Here is a 24,116-nt window from a genome sequence, read left to right as displayed (position 1 = left end):
GGAGCTGGGATTGTTTAGCCTGCAGAAGAGAAGAATGAGGGGGGATTTGATAGCTGCTTTCAACTACCTGAAAGGGGGTTCCAAAGAGGATGGCTCTAGACTGTTCTCAATGGTAGCAGATGACAGAACGAGGAGTAATGGTCTCAAACTGCAGTGGGGGAGGTTTAGATTGGATATTAGGAAAAACTTTTTCACTAAGAGGGTGGTGAAACACTGGAATGCGTTACCTAGGGAGGTGGTAGAATCTCCTTCCTTAGAAGTTTTTAAGGTCAGGCTTGACAAAGCCCTGGCTGGGATGATTTAACTGGGAATTGGTCCTGCTTCGAGCAGGGGGTTGGACTAGATGACCTTCTGGGGTCCCTTCCAACCCTTATATTCTATGATTCTATGATTCTATGATTCTTGCCTCTCTTCTACCCAAGATATGAGGAGTCCAGTGCTTAATTTGTGCCGGGGCTTGCCAAGCCTGCCTTGCCCCAGCACCTCTAGGCTTGGCAGTTCATAGCCCGGCACTTCCAGGATTGCTGCACCAGTTATGAATGTAAAATAATTGCTTGAGCCCCAACACCTCTTTAATTACTAAGTAAGAACTGGAGGAGTCACCTCATTTATCACCCTGTTTTCACTCTGAGGGCTCACCAAGGGGTGAAGTGTGATCCGATATCAAAGACATTATAGTGGAACAAATTATTGGCTTTAATGTGGCACAGAGTGTTTTACTGCTTACTGCTTAAGTGGCAAGTCTTTTCGCTTTCCACAAAGGTCTCTGAGAAAACCAATCTGCATATATATTGAGCTGTCTTTTAAAAGTAACAGCAGAAAAACTTATAACTCCAGTCAGAGGATGGAAAGACAGGGAGAGAGGAGACTCTGTTGCCTCAATTCACCAATCTATCCCTGTTTGGCAAAGCACTTCAGCATGTGCTTTAGGCATGTGCTTAATGTTAAGTGCTTTGCTGAACTGGGATGGACTTAAGCACATGCTTCAATGCTTCACTGCACCGGGGCCTTGGGGAGAGAAGAGTTAAATTATCCATCAGTGCAATCAGTAATTTAGACTGGTGGTAGGGAGAGCTAAGTGTAAATGGCAACATAACAAGATGTGGGGTGGTTTTAATTGATTTGCCTTTGACAAAGAAGTAAGGTTTGTGGTTTTCTCCCTCTGGTTCTCCTGGGGGCAGCAGACATCGCTGTGATACCATAGGGTTAAACTGGGGTCACCAAAGGGGTTAAAATCAGTGGTTTGTCATGGAAGGTGAAGAGGGAGTGTGCGAGGGGGTTTATCCCTTCCTGGGGAAGTGGCAGCAGGCTGTTGCTATGATGATGGGGGTGAGCAGAAAGCAAGGCCAAGTTAATGATAGGGGAGGCCAGATTCCATTCTTCGGGTGACAGGTCCAACATGTCAAACAAGCCTCTCCACTCCTTCAAGTGACTTGAGGCACAAAAGAGCCCTGCCAGGGGAAGACAAAGCCGAGAGTTAATGAGTCATGTTTCTTTCATGGAGATACAAAGCGAGGGCCTTCCCTGGCTCAGAGCTGTCTAATCAGGTCAGTGAGCTCTCACAATGCAGCTGAGCTTGGTCTGACTTGTGCATTAGGGCAGCGAGTGGTGTCCAGGCTGCAGATATTGTATCCTCCAAGCCATTATCAAGCTTCATGCTTCCCTGGTGTCTTATGGGATTCAGTTTGCATGGTCTCCCCAGAGCAGGGCTTTCAAGAGAAATGGCCTGCAGCCATCCCCGCTCTGGGCTGGGAGTCAGCATGGTGTCCATTGTAAACAGAGCCTGGACTGGGTAGGATCTCAGAGGAGACGCCTGCTGTAGAAACCCTGGTACTGCCTTCAAGAGGTGGTGTTCACAGAATAATAGAATCATAGAATATCAGGGTTGGAAGGGACCTCAGGAGGTCATCTAGTCCAACCCCCTGCTCAAAGCAGGATCAATCCCCAACTAAATCATCCCAGCCAGGGCTTTGTCAAGCCTGACCTTAAAAAGGAAGGAAGGAAGGCGATTCCACCACCTCCCTAGGTAACGCATTTCAGTGTTTCACCACCCTCCTAGTGAAAACGTTTTTCCTAATATCCAACCTAAACCTCCCCCACTGCAACTTGAGACCGTTACTCGTCGTTCGGTCATCTGCTACCACTGAGAACAGTCTAGATCCATCCTCTTTGGAACCCCCTTTCAGGTAGTTGAAAGCAGCTATCAAATCCCCCCTCATTCTTCTCTTCTGCAGACTAAACAATCCCAGTTCCCTCAGCTTCTCCTCATAAGTCATGTGTTCCAGTCCCCTAATCATTTTTGTTGCACTCCGCTGGACGTTTTCCAGTTTTTCCACATCCTTCTTGTAGTGTGGGGCCCAAAACTGGACACGGTACTCCAGATGAGGCCTCACCAATGTCGAATAGAGGGGAACGATCACGTCCCTGGATCTGCTGGCAATGCCCCTACTTATACATCCCAAAATGCCATTGGCCTTCTTGGCAACAACAGCACACTGTTGACTCATATCCAGCTTCTTGTCCACTGTAACCCCTAGGTCCTTTTCTGCAGAACTGCTGCCTAGCCATTCGGTCCCTATTCTGTAACGGTGCATGGGATTCCTCCGTCCTAAGTGCAGGACTCTGCACTTGTCCTTGTTCAACCTCATCAGATTTCTTTTGGCCCAATCCTCTAATTTGTCTAGGTCCCTCTGTATCCCATCCCTACCCTCCAGCGTATCTACCTCTCCTCCCAGTTTAGTGTCATCTGCAAACTTGCTGAGGGTGCAATCCACACCATCCTCCAGATCATTAATGAAGATATTGAACAAAACCGGCCCCAGGACCAACCCTTGGGGCACTCCAATTGATACCAGCTGCCAACTAGACATGGAGCCATTGATCACTACCCATTGAGCCCGACAATCTAGCCAGCTTTCTACCCACCTTAGAGTGCATTCATCCAGCCCATACTTCCTTAACTTGCTGACAAGAATACTGTGGGAGACCATGTCAAAAGCTTTGCTAAAGTCAAGAAACAATACATCCACTGCTTTCCCTTCATCCACAGAACCAGTAATCTCATCATAGAAGGCGATTAGATTAGTCAGGCATGACCTTCCCTTGGTGAATCCATGCTGGCTGTTCCTGATCACTTTCCTCTCATGCAAGTGCTTCAGGATTGATTCTTTGAAGACCTGCTCTATGATTTTTCCAGGGACTGAGGTGAGGCTGACTGGCCTGTAGTTCCCAGGATCCTCCTTCTTCCCTTTTTTAAAGATTGGCACTACATTAGCCTTTTTCCAGTCATCCGAGACCTCCCCCGATCGCCATGAGTTTTCAAAGATAATGGCCAATGGCTCTGCAATCACATCGGCCAACTCCTTTAGCACTCTCAGATGCAGCACATCCGGCCCCTTGGACGTGTGCTCATCCAGCTTTTCTAAATAGTTCCGAACCACTTCCTTCTTCACAGTGGTCTGGTCTCCTCCTCCCCATGCTGTGCTGCCCAGTGCAGCAGTCTGGGAGGTGACCTTGTTCGTGAAGACAGAGGCAAAAAAAGCATTGAGTACATTAGCTTTTTCCACATCCTCTGTCACTAGGTTGCTTCCCTCATTCAGTTAGGGGCCACACTTTCCTTGGATTTCTTCTTGTTGCCAACATACCTGAAGAAACCCTTTCTTGTTACTCTTAACATCTCTTCCTAGCTGCAACTCCAAGTGTGATTTGGCCTTCCTGATTTCACTCCTGCATACCCGACCAATATTTTTATACTCTTCCCTGGTCATTTATCCAATCTTCCACTTCTTGTAAGCTTCTTTTTGTGTTTAAGATCAGCAAGGATTTCACTGTGAAGCCAAGCTGGTCGCCTGCCATATTTACTGTTCTTTCTACACATTGGGATGGTTTGTCCCTGTAACCTCAAGAAGGATTCTTTAAAATACAGCCAGCTCTCCTGGACTCCTTTCCCCATCATGTTATTCTCCCAGGGGATCCTGCCCATCAGTTCCCTGAGGGAGTCAAAGTCTGCTTTTCTGAAGTCCAGGGTCCGTATTCTGCTGCTCTCCTTTCTTCCCTGTGTTAGGATCCTGAACTCAACCATCTCATGGTCACTGCCTCCCAGGTTCCCATACACTTTTGCTTCCCCTACTAATTCTTCCTGGTTTGTGAGCATCAGGTGAATAAGAGCTCTGCCCCTAGTTGGTTCCTCCCCCACTTGCACCAGGAAATTGTCCCCTACACTTTCCAAAAACTTCCTGGATTGTCTGTGTACCGCTGTATTGCTCTCCCAGCAGATATCAGGGTGATTGAAGTCTCCCATAAGAACCAGGGCCTGTGATCTAGTAACTCCCATAGTTGCCGGAAGAATGCCTCGTCCACCTCATCCCCCTGATCCGGTGGTCTATAGCAGACTCCCACCACGTCATCACCCTTGTTGCTCACGCTTCTAAACTTAATCCAGAGACTCTCAGGTTTTTCTGCAGTTTCATACTTGAGCTCTGAAGTATGTCCTCCTGCTCCCTTACATACGATGCAACTTCCCCACCTTTTCTGCCTTGTCTGTCCTTCCTGAACAGTTTATATCCATCCATGACAGTACTCCAGTCATGTGAGTTATCCCACCAAGTCTCTGTTATTCCAATCACATCATAATTCCTTGACTGTGCCAGGACTTCCAGTTCTCCCTGCATGTTTCCCAGGTTTCTTGCATTTGTGTATAGGCACTTGAGATAACTTGCTGTTTGTCCTGCTTTCTTAGTATGAGGCAGGAGCCCTCCCCTCTCACGCTCTCCTGCTCGTGTTTCCTCCCGGTATCCCATGTCCCCACTTACCTCAGGGCTTTGGTCTCCTTCCCCCGGTGAACCTAGTGTTGATGGCACTCTTCCCTCTGAATCAGCATTGTCCAGTGCCCCAGTGGGGTATTGTGTTGTCTGAAGTGCTGACTTTTGGCTGTGACATAAAACAGGCCCTGAGCACTGATCACCCTAAAATACGCCCACGTGCTGTTTCAAAGAGTTGAGCTGTTGAATCCTGACCCAGTTCCAGGGTAGGTAATTCTATTCTGCATCCCTACACTGCCTGCTAGCCCTGCAAATACCTATTTTTCTGGGCAAAGTCAAGTCCCCTCCTAACAATGTTTAAAACTGTAGTCCAGCTATGCAGGAAGAGGCCTGCTTCCCTTACCAAGTAGGAGCTGGGTGGCTGATGTATAACTTCAGAGCACTTTTGGAACATCCAAGGTGAAAGGCGGTGGACAGGGGTGGACAAACTACTTCCCGGCCTGTGAGCCGTTTTAAGCCGGCCTGCGAGCCACACCATGCCGCTTGGCCCCGCTCCAGCACTCCAGCAGAGGTGCTGGGTGGGGGCCAGACCACGCAGCTCAGCCCCACTCCGGTGCTCCAGCCAGGGCATTGGGTCAGGGGCCGGACCACGTGGCTTGGCCCTGCTCCAGCCAGGGTGCTTGGTCGGGTGCTGCACCACATGGCTCCTGGAAGCCGCAGCATGGCCCCGCTCTGGCTCCTACATGCTCCAGTGGGAGCTGCAGGGGCATTGCCTGCAGATGGGGCAGCATGCAGAGCTGCCTGGCTGCGCCTCTGCATAGGAGCCGGAGAAGGGAGCTGCTTGAGGTAAGCCTGCATCCCCTGAGCCTCTCCCCATACCCTAACCCTCTGCCCCAACCCTGATCCCCCTCCCGCTCTTCAAACCCCTTGATCACAGCCCGGAGGACCAGCCTGCACACCAAAACTCTTATCCCCCACCCCACCCCAGAGCCTTCACCTCCAGCTGGAACCTGCACCCCTTCCTGCACCCCTGCCCCAGCCCTGATCCCCCTCCTGCCCTCTGAACCCCTCGGTCCCAGCACAGAGCACCCTCCTACACCCCAAACTCCTCATCCCCAGAGCCTGCACCCCCTCCCACACCCCAACGCCAATTTTGTGAGCATTCATGGCCTACCATACAATTTCTATTCCCCAATGTGGCCCTCGGACCAAAAAGTTTGCCCATCCCTGCACTAGTGCAAGGCAAGTATTGTTATAACCAGAGAATCATGGAACTGTAGAGGCAGAAGGGACCACAAGGGTCATCTAGTCAAGATGCAGGATTTGTTGTGTCTAAACCATCCAAGACAGATGGCTACCCAGCCTCCTTTTGAAAACCTCCAGTGAAAGAGCTTCCATGACCTCCCTAGGCAGTCTGTTCCATTGTCCTACTGTGTTTACAGTTAGGATTTTTTCCTCAGATTTAATCTATATCTGCTAGGCTGTAGTTTGAACCCATTGTCCCTTGTTCTGCCCTCTGTGGTAAAAAAGAACAACTTTTCTCCACTTTTTTTATGCCAGCCTTCATATCCCCCCTTAATCTCCTCTTTTCCAAACTGAAAACCCAGTTCCTTCAGCCTTTGCTCAATCGGCTTGTGTTCCATACCTCTGATCATCTTTGTCACTCCCCTTTGGATCCTTCCCAGTTTTTCTGCATCCTTTCTATACATTGGTGACCAAAACTGGACACAGTACTCCAGCTGAGTCCTAACCAGCACTGAGTAGAGGGTACTATCACTTCCGTGACTTGCATGCCATGCCTCAATTAGTGCAACTGAAAATTGCATTTGCTTTTTTTGCTACAGCATTGCATTGCTGACTCATGTTGAGGTTGTGATCCACCACATCTCCCAGATTCTTCTTAGCAGTGCTGCTGCCAAGCCAGTTTTCACCCATTCTGTATTTGTGCATTTGGTTTTTCTTCCCCAAGTGTAGCACCTTACATGTGTCTTTGGTGAATTTCATTTTGTTGTCTATAACCCAGTTTTCCAATTTATCAAGATCCCTTTGAATTTTAGCTCTACTGTCCAAAGTGTGGGCAACCCCCCCCCAGCTTTGTGTCATCTGCAAATTTGATCAGTATGTTCTCTATGCCTACATCCGGGTCATTAATAAAGATGTTAAATAACACCAGACCCACATCAGACCCCTCATGGAACCCCACTTGAGACCTCCTTCCACTCTGACATCATTCCAGTAATAGTGACTCTTGGTTTGTGGTTGTTTAATCAATTATGTATCCATTTAATGGTAATTCCACCAAGCCCGCATTTCTCCAACTTACTTATCAGAATATTCTGTGGGACTGTGACAAAAGCCTTGCTGAAGTCTGAGTATGTTATGTCCACCGCATTCCCCCATCCACCAAACCAGTTACTCTGCCAAAGAAGGAAATCAAGCTGGTTTGGCATGATTTGTTCTTAGTAAATCCATGCTGGCTGGTAGTGATCACCCCTCCATCCTCCATTGCTCTAGTAGCTTCCCAGATATTGAGGTAAGGCTGACTGGTCTATAGTTTGTTCCCTGGCTCCTCCTTCCCCCCTTTTTAAAGATGGGCACTATGTTAGCTTTCTCCAATGTCCGGGGACCTCTCCTGTCATCCATGAGTTTGCAAATGATTGCCAGAAGCTCTGAGATTTCTTCAGCTAACTCCTTCAGCACCCTGTGGTGAATAACATCAGGCCGTTGCATCCTAATGGAGAGGCCCAGGGGATGAATGTGCCTGGGGAATGAATGGACCTCTCTGTCACAGAGATGATCAGGAGTGAGGTTTACTGGAGAGATGGTGTGAGGGGCGCCTGTGGCTACCCAACAGCACCAGTTATGTGCCTAAAGAGAGGGCTTCATTCCAAGGGCTGCTGCTCCAGCACTGAAGGTGAAAAATCCACCTCCCTGTGGTGCAGACAAGCTGTATGTCCTTTAGGTTGGAATAGCAGCTGCTCCCATGCACCAGTGGCAGGTGAGTATAAGGCCACCGGATGTGTACTTTCATGGCTTGTTCCTCTGCCAGCTATTGGTAGCAACCTCTGCTTCAGTCTGTTCCAAGCCTGTGCAAAGATGCTTCCAATTGGCAGGCAGAACCCTGTGGCTGGCTGCTTGTACTCTGCTCATGCTTCAAGGTATAAGCTGATCACCTGGGAGGTTCAGGAAGGAATTCTTCCCCACTTCACGTAGAGGACTGCATGGTTGTCTAGATGCCAGAGACAAGGAGGCAGATTAGATGGATCAAGGCAAATCCTATATTCTCAAAAAGAAATCTAAACCACATTTGTACCAGCTTTTCAAGTGCTTCAGGGTCAGGCCTCTCTGACAAACCTAGAATATGGACTTTGTTGCTTCTCAGTATTGTTTAACCCACAGGGGTTAGATCCATTAAAGCCAATGCCTCAATCTGGGCCAGTGTGCCCTTGGGGTATTCTCCTGAGGGAAGGGTAGATGGTGGCACTGCCAACCTCTCTCAGGGATTGTCTGATCGAGGTGGGGAGCAGGTTGGTCACAGACAGGGTGTAGCGGGGTGGTCACCCTACTCTGGCCCTGAAGGGGTTAAAACTGCTCTGGGAGAGGGCTGCTTGGGGGAGCCAATAGTAAAAGCAGCCCTGGAGAGGGCTGTGGCTGGGAAAAGCTAGGCTGATTGGGGGGAAGCAGCCACAGCTGGGGCCATGCCCCAGTCAGGCCACAACTGGCCCTATAAGAGGCCTGTGAGCCAGAAGCTGAAAGAGTTTCACTCTAGCCCTGGAGTGGGAAGGGCTAGCTGCCTGGGGGTAAGGTACCTGAGGTGGAGCTGTGCTGGGGAAGGGCAAAGGGAGCTGGGGAGCTCCAGCCTGGTCAACCCCCAGGCTGCAGGCCTTGATGAAGGCCTACAGCCTGGTCAACCCCCAGGCTGCAGGCCTTGATGAAGGCCTACAAAGGTACTGGGGCTGTAGAGGGCAGCCTGGGAATAGGAAGAGGCAGCTGGTCCTAACCCCTTGCCAATGATGAGTGGCCATTACACAGCAGTCTGCTCCAGTGAATGGGGGTTTGATGATGACTGGCAGTAGCCACTGAGAAAAGCTGGGTTTAGAGGGTTGGGGGTTCCCCAGGGAGGGGACACCCAGAGCAAGGGGGTACTGCTGGGGCAGAGCCCTGAGACGAAGGGCATCAGGGTCTGGGAGGGACAGGGGGCCAGCGTCAGGCAAGACACCAGCCTGCAGAGGGTGCTCCGTATGCTGGAAAAGAGCTAATTCTCAGAGGACCAGGAGGAGGTGCCATGTCAGTGAGTCATTGACTTCGCTACACAGGACTCTATAGGAGCCTGGTTAGTGAAGGCTGCTGCGGAGATGCGCAGAATCAGGACATCTCCCAGCCCCCGTGGATACACCCCTTCCTTCCTGACCACCCCTTTTGGAGCAGGGCTGGCCCCCTTTACTCCTCTTGGTGGAGAGGCAGTTGCAGCTGCTTGCAGCACCATAACCCCTCCACGTCCTGGCAGACTTTCTGCTGCCTCCTCTAGTGATGCCAGATTCTGGGGTGAATCTGGCCTCTTGTCTTCACATTGTTGACCAAGGATGGTGTTTGGAGTAGTTCTAAGCCTCCCCCAAGTACTTGCTGATGTGTATTCCTGCTCTTTCCCTTCCAGCTGTGAACCTGACTGTGGCCGACAAAATCACCAAGGAGGTGCTAGTGAGCTACAAGATTCCGGTGAGGTATCTCCGATCGTTCCACCACTACCACTTGAGACTGGTGCTGGTGAGCATTGGCCAACTAATTTGCACCCTGAGACATGTGGGTATGGGGGAGTCAAATTGTTTCACTGCCACTCCATTCATCCATCGGGCGGGCAGGCAGGCTGTCTGTCAGTCTCCACCTGGTGTGCCTTGTCTTATATTTAGATTGGCAGCTTTTTGGGGCAGGGACTGTCTTTTGTTCTGTGTTTGCGCAGCTCCTAGCACAATGGGGTCATGGTCCGTGATGGGCTCCTGGGGCTTACCGCAATACAAATAATAAAAATTAGCAATCATAAACTTACGCTGCACATATCCCATGGTATCTAATTCCAGGCTCGTAAACAAACAGACTTGCCAAAATTTGCTTAGTTTCAGTTGGCTGAGGTCAGGTAAAGGAAATCTTGTGTAACAATTGTAATCCCCACTGGGAAGCAATTTAGGATTTTCAAAGTCTCACAAGTTGGAGAATGCACTAAAGGAAACCAGCAAAAAAAGCGCTCCTGGGGCCTCTTTGAAAGAGAGAAATGATTTGGGGGGGGGGGGGGTTCTTGTGGAAATGGGTGCGTTAGGAAATAATGGAAAAATGACATCAAACTATGAAGTGTCCTTTCTAACTTGGTCTCCTGGGAGACAAGAACACAGGTGAGGCTGAGGTTTACAACGGTGCAAGCAAATCCCAGCACTCTACCCCTTCCTAGTGCTGTCCTTCCAAGGACCCCAAAGGGCTTTATGAATATTAATTAAATAATCCCTAGCTCTCATCATTAGATCACAAAGAGCTTTATGGAGGAGGTCAGCATCCTTCTCATTTTACAGATAGGGAAACTGAGGCACAGAGAGGGGAGCTAATTGCCCAAGGTCACTCAGCAGACCAATGGCAGAGTCAAGACTAGAGCCCAGGTCTTCTGCATCCCGTGTTTGTAGACACAGGTTCTCAAACAGGTTTACAGAGAACTCGCTGGGGATCCATGGAGAGCTGGTCCTTTGTGGTTGGCTCCTTTGCATGTTTCCAGCTGATATTTTGCAGTAAACAAAGCTAAAATATAGTGCTTAGAGTGGCCAGACAAAGTGCATGACTGGAGCATTTTTAAAAGCTCTACATTTTTCAAGAGTGGCAGCGTGGGACTTTGTCCCCACTGAACAGCATTAGGAGCTGTTTATTGCTGTGTTAGTGAGTTTCTCTGTCTGTGAAAAACCATGACTGTTATTCTGTATGCCATTCTCCTAATTTACATAGTGAGTGACTTTGCTGTCGTGCAATAGGGTGGGCGTATCGATGGAGTAATAACTATTAGCAGGTGCTGCCAAGAGGTACCTTTATGTGCTCTGTGGTGGTGAGTTTACATAGGGATTAGTTTTCTGCATTGGTTTTTCTCATGATTGATTAATGACCTCTATTAGTTATGGTGGAGTTTAGGGAGGAGTAAATTGTTGTGGTATAGCTATTAAAGAACAGCGTGACTGATCTGCACATTCTGCTGAGACCTCTTCTTTCGATTTACTTTGTCTCATGCACGTACGCCAGTTGCAGTATCAAAATAGGGTTATTCATTTACACCATCAAGGGCAGTCAGATTATTATCTTCCAGGGACAAAAGAGGACCTCGTTTTCCTCCTCGAACTGGAACATTGATCTGAGTCCCTCTTGTTCCCCTTAGCATAGTCAAGAAGATCTTTCTCTCTTTTTCTGGATCTCAAGTTTGTCAGAATCTTTAGAACCTTTCAACCTGCCCCAAGCCTGCTCTGAGATGTCCGCTAGAATTAAAATCAGAATTGGGTTCATAGCTACATCAGTAGCACATCCATCCTTTGAAATTTCAAGGGCGGAAATAAAGGTAACAACTTCTGTAGCTTGGCAAATTTCTGTGCTTTCTTGCCGGGCATTTGGTTTTGGACCAGAGATGTTGAGGGCATACAGTTAGAATTCCCAGGAAGGTACAGGATAAGGAGGGTTGCTAGATTATTGTGAGGATGGGGCAATTAAGGGACTCAGCATGTGAGGGTAGCAGTAACTGGGCTAACAAAGATTACTTATTGCAGCAGTGAGAGGACTGTTTGCATCACTGGGTCTGTTATGCCAGCGATCTCTGTTCACCCTGGTGCTCTAATGGTGGGGACTGGCACAGAGAAAAGCCACATAGTGGTTAGCCTTACTCAAAGCAGGACTAATATGCATGATGGTGACATTGCCCGTGCACTTCTGGGATCATTTGTGGATGCCTGGTGTACAGTGTACAACAACCTTGTTGTAAGGGCCAGATAGCTCTGCTGTGTATGTGCCTGGAGAGATTATTGTAAGTAACCTTGCCCAAGGTCACATAGCTAGTGAGTATCAGAACTGGGGCTGGCACTCTGATGGACTGTGCTTGTTCTACACCCTAACCACGAGATGCCCAGCTCCAGAAAGACTAGCCTGGCACAAGCCTAGCCATTTTTTGTGAGTTAAAGTTGCATCTTCTGAAATATCAGATATTTACACAGCCATCAAGGGATCATCCTGTTTTCCTCTCAAATGAGCCTTGTTCCCGTTTTCAGACCCATTGAAGACTGTCAGAAAAATACAAAACATAAAAATGTGGGTGCCATGCTTCATTGTTTGAATGACTGGCAGGAAGGTCCCAATTAAGTTTCACAGGTAACGCTAGGTGGAACAGAGGCCTGACAAAATCACTTTGCTCCAGCCAAAAATTCACACCCTTATCAGCTGATACAAGTGTGTTTCCTCTTCTCCATTTCTCCCCGCCATCCCAAGAAGGATCAGGAAGCCAGTGGCCATTGTGTATGCAGATTATTAAATATTTAAATACAAAAGCAGAACGATTTATTATATTGATCTTACTGGAAAGGCTCCCGAGGACAGTGAGCTTTAATTATCACTTGCTGCTTTATTGTCAGTTATGACAGCTCTGTGCCACCACACCGCAGCCCAGACTGTTTATATACACAACGCTTCCTGTTTTATAGTCTGGCACTCATTCTACACTGTGGTTTTGTCTTCTCCTCAAACAGCCAAGGAAGAAGGACCCCTTGGGGACAAGTCTATACGCTACGGTTGTTCGTAAAGGCAGCCTCATCCCACGTTATGTTGGAATGAATTACACCGGCTTGGAGGTAAGGCCTGTGCCGGGAAATAGGAGAGGGATGGATGGTGCTGAGGAGGGATGCCAGCTTGGCCCACAATAGGAGCAAGGTGTCTGTGCATTAGTAGCAATTAGCAACCCTCATAAGGTATGGTTTAGCTGAATGACTAAAATCTAAGTTATCTTCAAACTATCTGATCTTTCAGTGAGACCTGTTAATAACCACCACAGGTATGATTAACTTTCTAGCTAATATAACAGTATATTTATTTTATATATATAATATATATATGGGAGCCTCCTGAAGGACCGAGATCTCACAAGGAGAGTAGGCTGCAGTTAGCAGGTAGCCTTCAGCATAGATATCACCATTCTTCTTTTCTCCAGCTAAGCTAGAAATACCTGGAGAACAGGCCTTTCTAAGGACCAGCGTAAACCTCACCACCTTCCTCTTCAAGGACCAGGTGCACATCTTCATTCTTGCCTGCTCTGGTATAAACACAGAGTGGCATGTCCAAATATTAAAAACCCTACCAAAACACTCCACTGCACACCCAGTTCTCCCCCAGGGGAAAGGATGGAGGGGAGTAAACGACACATGACAGATGTGAGTCACATCACCTTAATACAAGGTGCTCAGATGCTACAGTGATGTGGTGGCATAAAACCCTATATAGAATAAAATAGAATTCTATATTGGTGTCTCTGGTCCTGTCCAGAGCTTGGAAGATAAGAGGCAGTTAACTGCTTAAAAATGCCTTTTACTTATGTTATATGAAGTTTTCCTAATGTTGAGTTTAGTTCAGTTTGAGGTTTTTGGTCAAAGATTTGAGTTTGATGCTTCTTTTATCATAGAATATCAGGGTTGGAAGGGACCTCAGGAGGTCATCTAGTCCAACCCCCTGCTCAAAGCAGGACCAATCCCCAATTCAATCATCCCAGCCAGGGCTTTGTCAAGCCTGACCATAAAAACTTCTCAGGAAGGAGATTCTACCACCTCCCTAGGTAACACATTCCAGTGCTTCACCACCCTCCTAGTGAAAAACTTTTTCCTAACATCCAACCTAAACCTCCCCCACTGCAACTGGAGACCATTACTCCTTGTCCTGTCCTCTTCTACCACTGAGAATAGTCTAGAACCATCCTCTCTGGAACCACCTCTCAGGTAGTTGAAAGCAGCTATCAAATCCCCCTCATTCTTCTCTTCTGCAGACTAAACAATCCCAGTTCCCTCAGCCTCTCCTCAGAAGTCATGTGTTCCAGTCCCCTAATCATTTTTGTTGCCCTTCGCTGGACTCTCTCCAATTTATCCACATCCTTCTTATAGTGTGGGGTCCAAAACTAGACACAGTACTCCAGATGAGGCCTCACCAATGTCAAATAGAGGGGGACGATCACGTCCCTCGATCTGCTCGCTATGACCCTACTCATACATCCCAAAATGCCATTGGCCTTCTTGGCAACAAGGGCACACTGCTGACTCATATCCAGCTTCTCGTCCACTGTCACCCCTAGGTCCTTTTCTGCAGAACTGCTGCCTAGCCATTCGGTCTCTAGTCTGTAGTGGTGCATTGGGTTCTTCCGTCCTAAGTGCAGGACCCTGCACTTATCCTTATTGAACCTCATCAGATTTCTTTTGGCCCAATACTCCAATTTGTCTAGGTCCCTCTGTATCCTATCCCTCCCCTCCAGCGTATCTACCACTCCTCCCAGTTTAGTATCATCCGCAAATTTGCTGAGAGTGCAATCCATACCATCCTCCAGATCATTTATGAAAATATTGAACAAAACCAGCCCCAGGACTGACCCCTGGGGCACTCCACTTGACACCGGCTGCCAACTAGACATGAAGCCATTGATCACTACTCGTTGAGCCCGACAATCTAGCCAACTTTCTACCTACCTTAGAGTGCATTCATCCAGCCCATACTTCTTTAACTTGCTGACAAGAATACTGTGGGAGACCATGTCAAAAGCTTTGCTAAAATCAAGAAACAATACATCCACTGTTTTCCCTTCATCCACAGAACCAGTAATCTCATCATAGAAGGCGATTAGATTAGTCAGGCATGACCTTCCCTTGGTGAATCCATTCTGACTGTTCCTGATTACTTTCCTCTCATGTAAGTGCTTCAGGATTGATTTCTTGAGGACCTGCTGCATGATTTTTCCGGGGACTGAGGTGAGGCTGACTGGCCTGTAGTTCCCCAGATCCTCCCCCTTCCCTTTTTTAAGGATGGGCACTACGTTGGCCTTTTTCCAGTCATCCAGGACTTCCCCCGATTGTCATGAGTTTTCAAAGATAATGGCCAATGGCTCTGCAATCACATCCGAGAGCGCTAAAGGACTTGGCGGATGCAGTGCATCCGGACCCATGGACTTGTGCTCATCCAGCTTTTCTGAATAGTCCCAAATGAGTTCTTTCTCCAGAGGGCTGGTCACCTCCTCCATGCTGTGCTGCCCAGTACAATAGTCTGGGAGCTGTCCTTGTTCATGAAGACAGAGACAAAAAAGCTTCTTTTTTGTGTTTAAGATCAGCAAGGATTTCACTGTGAAGCCAAGCTGGTCGCCTGCCATATTTACTGTTCTTTCTACACATTGGGATGGTTTGTCCCTGTAACCTCAAGAAGGATTCTTTAAAATACAGCCAGCTCTCCTGGACTCCTTTCCCCGTCATGTTATTCTCCCAGGGGATCCTGCCCATCAGTTCCCTGAGGGAGTCAGTCTGCTTTTCTGAAGTCCAGGGTCCGTATTCTGCTGCTCTCCTTTCTTCCCTGTGTCAGGATCCTGAACTCGACCATCTCATGGTCACTGCCTCCCAGGTTCCCATCCACTTTTGCTTCCCCTCCTAATTCTTCCCGGTTTGTGAGCAGCAGGTGAAGAGCTCTGCCCCTAGTTAGTTCCTCCCCCCACTTGCACCAGGAAATTGTCCCCTATACTTCCTGCATTGCTCTCCCAGCAGATATCAGGGTGATTGAAGTCTCCCACAAGGACCAGGGCCTGCTATCTAGTAATGCCCATAGTTGCCGGAAGAAAGCCTCATCCCCCTGGTCCAGTGGTCTATAGCAGACTCCCACCACAACATCACCCTTGTTGCTCATGCTTCTAAACTTAATCCAGAGACTCTCAGGTTTTTCTGCAGTTTCATACTTGAGCTCTGAGCAGTCCTCCTGCTCCCTTACATACGATGCAACTCCCCCACCTTTTCTGCCCTGCCTGTCCTTCCTGAACAGTTTATATCCATCCATGACAGTACTTCAGTCATGTGAGTTATCCCACCAAGTCTCTGTTATTCCAATCACATTATAATTCCTTGACTGCCAGGACTTCCAGTTCTCCCTGCTTGTTTCCCAGGCTTCTTGCATTCGTGTATAGGCACTTGAGAGAAGTCGCTGATCGTCCCTCTTTCTTAGTATGAGGCAGGAGTCCTTCCGTCTTGCACTCTCCAGCTCATGCTTCCTCCTGGTATCCCTCGTCCCCACTTACCTCTAGGCTTTGGTCTCCTTCCCCCGGTGAACCTAGTTTAAAGCCCTCCTCACTAGGTTAGCCACCCTGCTTGCCAAGATTCTCTTCCCTCTCTTCGTTAGGTGGAGCCCGTCTCTACCTAGCACTCCTCCTTCTTGGAACACCATCCCCATGGTCAAAGAATCCAAAGCCTTCTCTCCGACACCACCTGCGTAGCCATTCGTTGACTTACACGATTTGACGGTCTCTACCCAGGCCTTTTCCTTCCATGGGGAGGATGGACGAGAACACCACTTGCGCCTCAAACTCCTTTATCCTTCTTCCCAGAGCCATGTAGTCCGCAGTGATCCACTCAAGGTCATTCTTGGCAGTATCATTTGGTGCCCATGTGGAGAAGCAGGAAGGGGTAGCAATCCAAGGGCTTGAGTCTCGGCAGTCTCTCTGTCACATCATGAATCCTAGCTCCTGGCAAGCAGCAGACTTCTCTGTTTTCCAGGTCGGGGCAGCAGATAGATGACTCAGTCCCCCTGAGGGGAGAGAGTCCCCGACCAGCACCACCCGCCTCCTTCTCTTGGGAGCGGTGGTCGTGGAACCCCCATCCCTAGGACAGGGCATCTCATGCCTTCCAATCGGCAGGGAACAGGAGACTCTTCCCTCAGATGTATCCTCTCGTCCACTCTCTGCATTAGTACCTGTGGAGAGAACATGAAAATGGTTACTTATCTGTATCTGTGTTGCTGGTACATGGACGCTCCCTTTTCTTCTTCTGGAGGTCACATGTTGCCAAATTTCTTCACCGTCCTCCTGTCCGCACAGTGCAGCCTGCTCTGAATCTTCAGCATGTTGTGTCCATAGAAGCGTATCCTGACATCTGTCCAGGAAATCTTCAGTTTCACTTACGCAACGCAAGGTCGATACCTGTTGCTCCAGATCTTGAATCTTCTCTTCCAATATGGAAACCAGCTTGCACTTTGTACAGACAAAGTCGCTTCTGTCCTGTCGAAGAAAGACAAACATGGCACATCCAGTGCAGGTCACAACAGCTGAACACTCCCCATCCATATTACCTTCCTTCTACAAGCTTCCTCAGGAGTTGTAGTAACTACTCAGAGAAGCCAGCAAGATATAAGCCTCAGTGGGCTCTCCCCAAGTGAACTCCCAGGCAAACTCCCTCTGTTAGCTTCTCTGCTGTTAGCCATTCAGCTGGTTCGCAGCTGACTGACTGGCTTTTTAGAACAGTCAGGCCCACTCAAGGCTCACCTGGAACAAAGGACTCCCAATTCACACTTTTCAAACAACCAATCAAGCGCACGGTCAAACTGTCCCCACAACAGACACTCAGATACTCACCAACACAGCCTCCTTAATGCAGGCCTTAGCATACCTCCTCTCAGGCAGATCCCAGGCAAACTTTCTACACCCCAGTCATGATTTTATAGACCTCTATCATGTTCTCCCCCTTCCCACCCCCCTCTCTTCCAGTCTGAAAAATTTCAGTCTTTTAAATTTCACCTCATATGGAAGCTGTTTCATACCATTAATCCATTTTTTGTTGCTCTTCTCTGAACCTTTTCCAGTCGAATACTGCATAAAGTTCTGGTCATCCCATCTCAAAAAAGTATTAAAGGTGTGGGTATACCTTGGATTTATATAGTGGCATTATATTTTCTGTCTTATTTATCCCTTTCCTAATGGTTCCTAACATTCTCTTAGCTTTTTTGAGTGCTGCTGCAAATTGAATGGATGTTTTCAGAGAACTATCCACAAAGACTCCAATATATCTTTCTTGAGTGGTAACAGCTAATTTAGATCCCCTTATTTTTATGTATAGTTGGAATTATTTTTCCAACATGAATTACTTTGCATTTATCAACCTTGAATTTCATCTGCCATTTTGTTGCCCAGTCACCCACTATTCTGCTTGTACCCCTCAATCCTGCCCTGCTGTTCCATTCCTGGCTAGCTCAGCCCATGTGCATCCATCCTGCCCGGTAGCATCCCCTGCTGTTCCAGTGCTGGCCCCTGCATGCAGCAATGCTGATGCACTGCAAGCCAGTGAAATCATAATCCTGAAATCAGGACAGGATAGCCTCTTGCCATGAAAGTGCTCATGATGTCACAATGCTGTCTGTATCACATCACTGTGCTATCAACTTGGACAGAGATGGGCTTAGAAAAAGAGATTCCCACTGGCAGCTCTGAGCTGCTAACAAGCTATTCTCAAATTCATTTCACAGTTTATACCTGCCAAAAGGAGCTTTCTCCAGTCCTGCCCTGTTGCACATGATGTAGCACAATTCACGATTCCCATGGGCTGGCTGAGCTCTGTCCCCTTTGAGCTGTGCCAGGATCAGTCTGTTCCTCTATGCTAGGCTGGTTGCATTGTTGTGTTCCCAGGCTGCACCTTTGTCCCTCTGCCAAGGTGGTGCCATGTCTGCTCACTGGTGCTTGATATTAACTTTTCTCTTTCCTTGGCTTTTAGGTTTTCCTCCAGGGAATGAAGAATCCTCTAGCAGATCCCCAAGGTCCTACTGTAGCCATTGCCAGAGTGGTGAACAACTTTAATGCATACAGGTGAGTAGGGGGCAAGAGGCACCCTGCCAATCACAGAGGAACAAAGGGGCCCAGCAGCTGCCAGCATGGGCACAAGAACGTATTTCAGAGGTATGCTGGAAGTGTCAGGATATGTATTGTACACACTCTACTGAGGGGAGCCAAGATTTGAATGGAAGCAGCAGGGATTAAAGTAAGATTCTGTTTTGACTATGAAAATCTGTGAAGGCTTCACATTTTATTGCCTTTCCACAATCTGCATGTTACATGCACTCTGTTCACAGGTAACACCCTGCCAAGAAAGCACTAACTCACTTCGCTGGGCAAGGTGACTAAATATTATCTACCAGAGTGTAGCAGATCAGGAAGCAAGTCCATGTCCATGCTTTGTGGATAAACAGAGGGATACAGAGCAGTCACCTGCCATCTTTAAATGTCTTGCAGAATACCTGACCACTCTTTTCCCTCACAGAGAAGCCATGAAGATGCAACCCACTACCTCTCCTGCAGTTGATTTAACCACCATCACATTTCCAGACCCCTCCATGGTGGCTTTCGATGTTCTCCGAGTCACCAACCAAGGATATCCCCAGGTAGGGGGGCAATGTGTCTTTAAGAATTCCTACTCCTGCCAGAATGGAGAAGGGAGCCATGTACTGCAGTACTAAAGATATTACCTGGATTGTCTCACAGTGAGGATGCTGCACAGAGCTGGTGCCAAAGGTAGTGGTGCCTGGAGATTAGAAATGGAATCAGTGCTAGTGAAACATTTGTTCCTTCCTTTTTTCCTTGTCTCCCTTTGTCCCTAGCCTTTTTACTGTGCTGCAACCTAATTCCTGCATCTCCCCTTGACTGAGACTTGTCTGGCAGGAGCTGGAATTAAGGCCTGGCTGGTGGGTATGTGTGTATTGCAGCCCTCCTTGCCAGATGTCTAAATACATTTATTTAATAGCTTTAATCACACAAGGAAGAAAACCAGAACTTTCATCTGTCTCTTCCTTCCCCTTCCAGCTGGTGGGTTTTGGCCACCAAAAATACATGGCCAGATTTTAGGAAGATCTCACTCCTTAGGTCCATATGTTGAGCAGATTGCCTGAAAGGTTCATCAGCATCACAATGGGAACTACTGGGGATTAAGCAGTGGTGAAAAAACCAAGGAGTAATGGTCTCAAGTTACAGTGGGGGAGGTTTAGGTTGGATATTAGGAAACTTTCACTAGGAGGGTGGTGAAGCACTGTAATATGTTACCTAGGGAGGTGGTGGAATCTCCTTCCTTTGAAGTTTTTAAGGTCAGGCTTAACAAAGCCCTGGCTGGGATGATTTAGCCCTGGTCTACACTAGGACTTTAGGTCAAATTTAGCAGCATTAAATCGATGTAAACCTGCACCCGTCCACATGATGAAGCCCTTTATTTCGACTTAAAGGGCTCTTAAAATCAATTTCCTTACTCCACCCCGACAAGTGGATTAGCGCTTAAATTGGCCTTGCCGAGTCAAATTTGGGGTACTGTGGGCACAATTCGACGGTATTGGCCTCCGGGAGCTATCCCAGAGTGCTCCATTGTGACAGCTCTGGACAGCACTCTCAACTCAGATGCACTGGCCAGGTAGACGGGTTCTTCCGTCCTAAGTGCAGGACCCTGCACTTATCCTTATTGAACCTCATCAGATTTCTTTTGGCCTAATACTCCAATTTGTCTAGGTCCCTCTGTATCCTATCCCTCCCCTCCAGCATATCTACCACTGCTCCCAGTTTAGTATCATCCGCAAATTTGCTGAGAGTGCAATCCACACCATCCTCCAGATCATTTATGAAGATATTGAACAAAACCGGCCTCAGGACCGACCCCTGGGGAACTCCACTTGACACCGGCTGCCAACTAGACATGGAGCCATTGATCACTACCCGTTGAGCCCGACAATCTAGCCAGCTTTCTACCCATCTTATAGTGCATTCATCCAGCCCATACTTCTTTAACTTGCTGACAAGAATACTGTGGGAGACCATGTCAAAAGCTTTGCTAAAATCAAGAAACAATACATCCACTGCTTTCCCTTCATCCACAGAACCAGTAATCTCATCATAGAAGGCGATTAGATTAGTCAGGAATGACCTTCCCTTGGTGAATTTATGCTGACTGTTTCTGATCACTTTCCTTTCATGTAAGTGCTTCAGGATTGATTCCTTGAGGACCTGCTGCATGATTTTTCCGGGGACTGAGGTGAGGCTGACTGGCTTGTAGTTCCCAGGATCCTCCTTCTTCCCTTTTTTAAAGATTGGCACTACATTAGCCTTTTTCCAGTCATCTGGGACTTCCCCCGTTCGCCAAAGGGTTTTCAAAGATAATGGCCAATGGCTCTGCAATCACAGCCGCCAATTCCTTTAGCACTCCCGGATGCAACTCGTCCAGCCCCATGGACTTGTGCACGTCCAGCTTTTCTAAATAGTCCCTAACCACCTCTTTCTCCACAGAGGGCTGGCCATCTACTCCCCATGCTGTGATGCCCAGCGCAGCAGTCTGGGAGCTGACCTTGTTAGTGAAGACAGAGGCAAAAAAAGCATTGAGTACATCAGCTTTTTCCACATTCTCTGTCACTAGGTTGCCTCCCTCATTCAGTAAGGGGCCCACACTTCCTTGGCTTTCTTCTTGTTGCCAACATACCTGAAGAAACCCTTCTTGTTACTCTTGACATCTCTTGCTAGCTGCAGCTCCAGGTGCGATTTGGCCCTCCTGATAACATTCCTACATGCCCGAGCAATATTTTTATACTCTTCCCTGGTCATTTGTCCAACCTTCCACTTCTTGTAAGCTTCTTTTTTATGTTTAAGATCTGCTAGGATTTCACCATTAAGCCAAGCTGGTTGCCTGCCATATTTACTATTCTTTTGACACAATCACGATGGGTCCCCAAGGATAACTATAGGCATTTCAACATCCCCAACAGTTCTTTTCTGCTCTGGGAATAAAGTCCTTTCCTGCAGCTTTTGAAACAGACCAGAGTTTCTGAAGATGCGAGCGTCATGTACCTTTCCTGGCCATCCCACATTGATGTTGGTGAAACATCCCTTGTGATCTACCAGAGCTTGCAGCGCTATTGAAAAGTACCCCTTGCGGTTTATGTACTCACCGGCTTGGTGCTCCGGTGCGAAGACAGGGATATGGGTTCCGTCTATGGCCCCACCACAATTAAGGAATCCCATTGCAGCAAAGCCATCCACTATGACCTGCACATTTCCCAGGGTCACTACCCTTGAAATCAGCAGATCTTTGATTGTGTGGGCTACTTGCATCACAGCAGTCCCCACCGTAGATTTGATTGATTCCCAACTGACCGGTACCTGTCTGGCGTTGCAAGCTTCCACAGGGCTATCACCACTCGCTTCTCAACTGTGGGGGCTGCTCTCATCTTGGTATTCATGCGCTTTAGGGCAGGGGAAAGCAAGTCACAAAGTTCCATGAAAGTGCACTTACGCATGCAAAAGTTTCGTAGCCACTGGAAATCGTCCCAGACCCGCAACACTATGCGGTCCCACCACTCTGTGCTTGTTTCCTGAGCTCAGAATCGGCATCCCACAGCATGAACCTGCCCCATTAGCACCATGATGCATGCATTGGAAGGGCCCATGCTTTCAGAGAAATCTGTGTCCATGTCCTGATCACTCACGTGACCGTGCTGACGTCACCTCCTCGCCCGGTATCGCTCTGCCAGGTTCTGGTGCTGCATATACCACTGGATAATGTGTGTGGTGTTGAATGTGCTCCTAATTGCCAAAGTGAGCTGAGCGGCCTCCATGCTCGCCTTTGTATGGCGTCCGCACAGAAAAAAGGCGTGGAACGATTGTCTGCCATTGCTCTGACGGAGGGAGGGGCGACTGACGACACGGCTTACAGGGTTGGCTTCAGGGAGCTAAAATCAACAAAGGGGGTGGCTTTACATCAAGGAGTATTTCAGGCAGGACTTCACGGAGGGTTCCAATAAGAAATGGTGCACCTAAGTTATTGTCCTTATTGGAACAAGGAGGTTAGTCTGGCCTCTGATTGATACACGGCTAGATTTACCTCGCTGCACCTTCCCTGTGAGTGACTGCAGTGTGACCTAGAGGAATGAGTCCCCTAGATGGGGGAGGAGGCAAATGAGTACAAAACAAATCTGGTCTATTTCTTGTTTTGATCCACTCCATCTATCTTTTACATCTTTGGCTGGCAGCAGACAGTGCAGAAGTACTGCAAGCTATCCACATCTCATGGCGGCTCGGCAGAAGACGGTGCAGTAGGACTGCTAGCAATCCATATCGCCTGCCTGCTCACCATAAGATGGTTCAATAGGACTGACTGCAGGACTAAAGAGAGTGACCTGGTCAAGTCACTCCAAATTTAGTCCCTGCGCCCATGTCTGCCCAGGCACTCCTGGCCGCCGTGGCCAGGAGCACCTCGGACGTGATGATGACAGCTACCAGTCGTATTGTACCATCTGCTGCCACAAGGCAATGGGTTGCTGCTACTGTGTAGCAATGCAGTACCGCATCTGCCAGCACCCAGGAGACATACGGTGACAGTGAGCTGAGCGGGCTCCATGCTTGCCATGTTATGGCGTCTGCACAGGTAACTCAGGAAAAAAGGCGTGAAACGATTGTCTGCCCTTGCTTTCAGGGAGGGAGGGAACGGGTGCCTGACGATATGTACCCAGAACCACCCGCGACAATGTTTTAGCCCCATCAGGCATTGGGATCTCAACCCAGAATTCCAATGGGCAGCAGAGACTGCGGGAACTGTGGGATAGCTACCCACAGTGCAACGCTCTGGAAGTCGACTCTAGCCTCGGTACTGTGGAAGCACTCCACCGAGTTAATGCATTTTCTTAGAGCATTTTCTGTGGGGACACACACACTCGAATATATAAAACTGATTTCTAAAAAATCATCTTCTATAAATTCGACCTAATTTCGTAGTGTAGACATACTCTTAGTTGGGGATTGGCCCTGCTTTGAGCAGGGGGTTGGACTAGATGACCTCCTGAGGCCCCTTCCAACCCTGATATTCTATGAAAGTGTGGCCCTTATTATGATGCCTAAGTGGGAATCCAGCCCCAGACATTTTGGCTGTTTGTACAGAGATGAATTTCATCTAAAGTAAGTTTCACATGCAAAAGGTGGCTTTTGCACAAGGCTTCACAGATTCAAGCCAAGGACAACACATGATTATTTCTGCTGCTAAAAAGCCTGTTGTTTGTGGAGGGAAACGTTTTACACCAAGATGATGGTTTGATTGTCAGCAAATTTGCTTCCAGCTCCAACATTATCTTTCTCACCAGTGGCTTGTTACTGAGCACCATGATGGGCACTTGCCTGCACTGAGTAACCACATGATCTTATCACTGTTGTCCTTCTTCCCCCAGTCCTCCCCTAAGAGCCTGTTACCCCACTGATCATGTCTAAAATTAGAGCATAAGCTATCTGGGCCAGGGAGCATGTCCTTCTGTTTGTTCTGTACAGCGCCCAGCACACCTTGGTGAGGT

The 24,116-nt window shown here is 48.2% G+C and overlaps 1 protein-coding gene across 1 annotated transcript in view; it reads left to right on the top strand.

Annotated features, from left to right (window-relative positions):
* Positions 1-24,116, top strand: part of LOC125644039 (coiled-coil domain-containing protein 33-like) — a 332,624-nt gene that overhangs the window by 114,646 nt on the left and 193,862 nt on the right. Inside the window, exons 3-6 of the mRNA XM_075133319.1 lie at positions 9,415-9,524; positions 12,512-12,613; positions 18,530-18,621; positions 19,073-19,193. Of these exons, the coding sequence (XP_074989420.1) occupies positions 9,415-9,524; positions 12,512-12,613; positions 18,530-18,621; positions 19,073-19,193 (425 nt within the window). The remainder of the gene's footprint in view (positions 1-9,414; positions 9,525-12,511; positions 12,614-18,529; positions 18,622-19,072; positions 19,194-24,116) is intronic.

This window comes from Caretta caretta, chromosome 10 (genome assembly GCF_965140235.1).
Source record: "Caretta caretta isolate rCarCar2 chromosome 10, rCarCar1.hap1, whole genome shotgun sequence".
NCBI lineage: Eukaryota > Metazoa > Chordata > Testudines > Cheloniidae > Caretta > Caretta caretta.
Note: the sequence above shows the minus strand (reverse complement) of the source record. Positions and strands in the feature narration are given on the sequence as shown.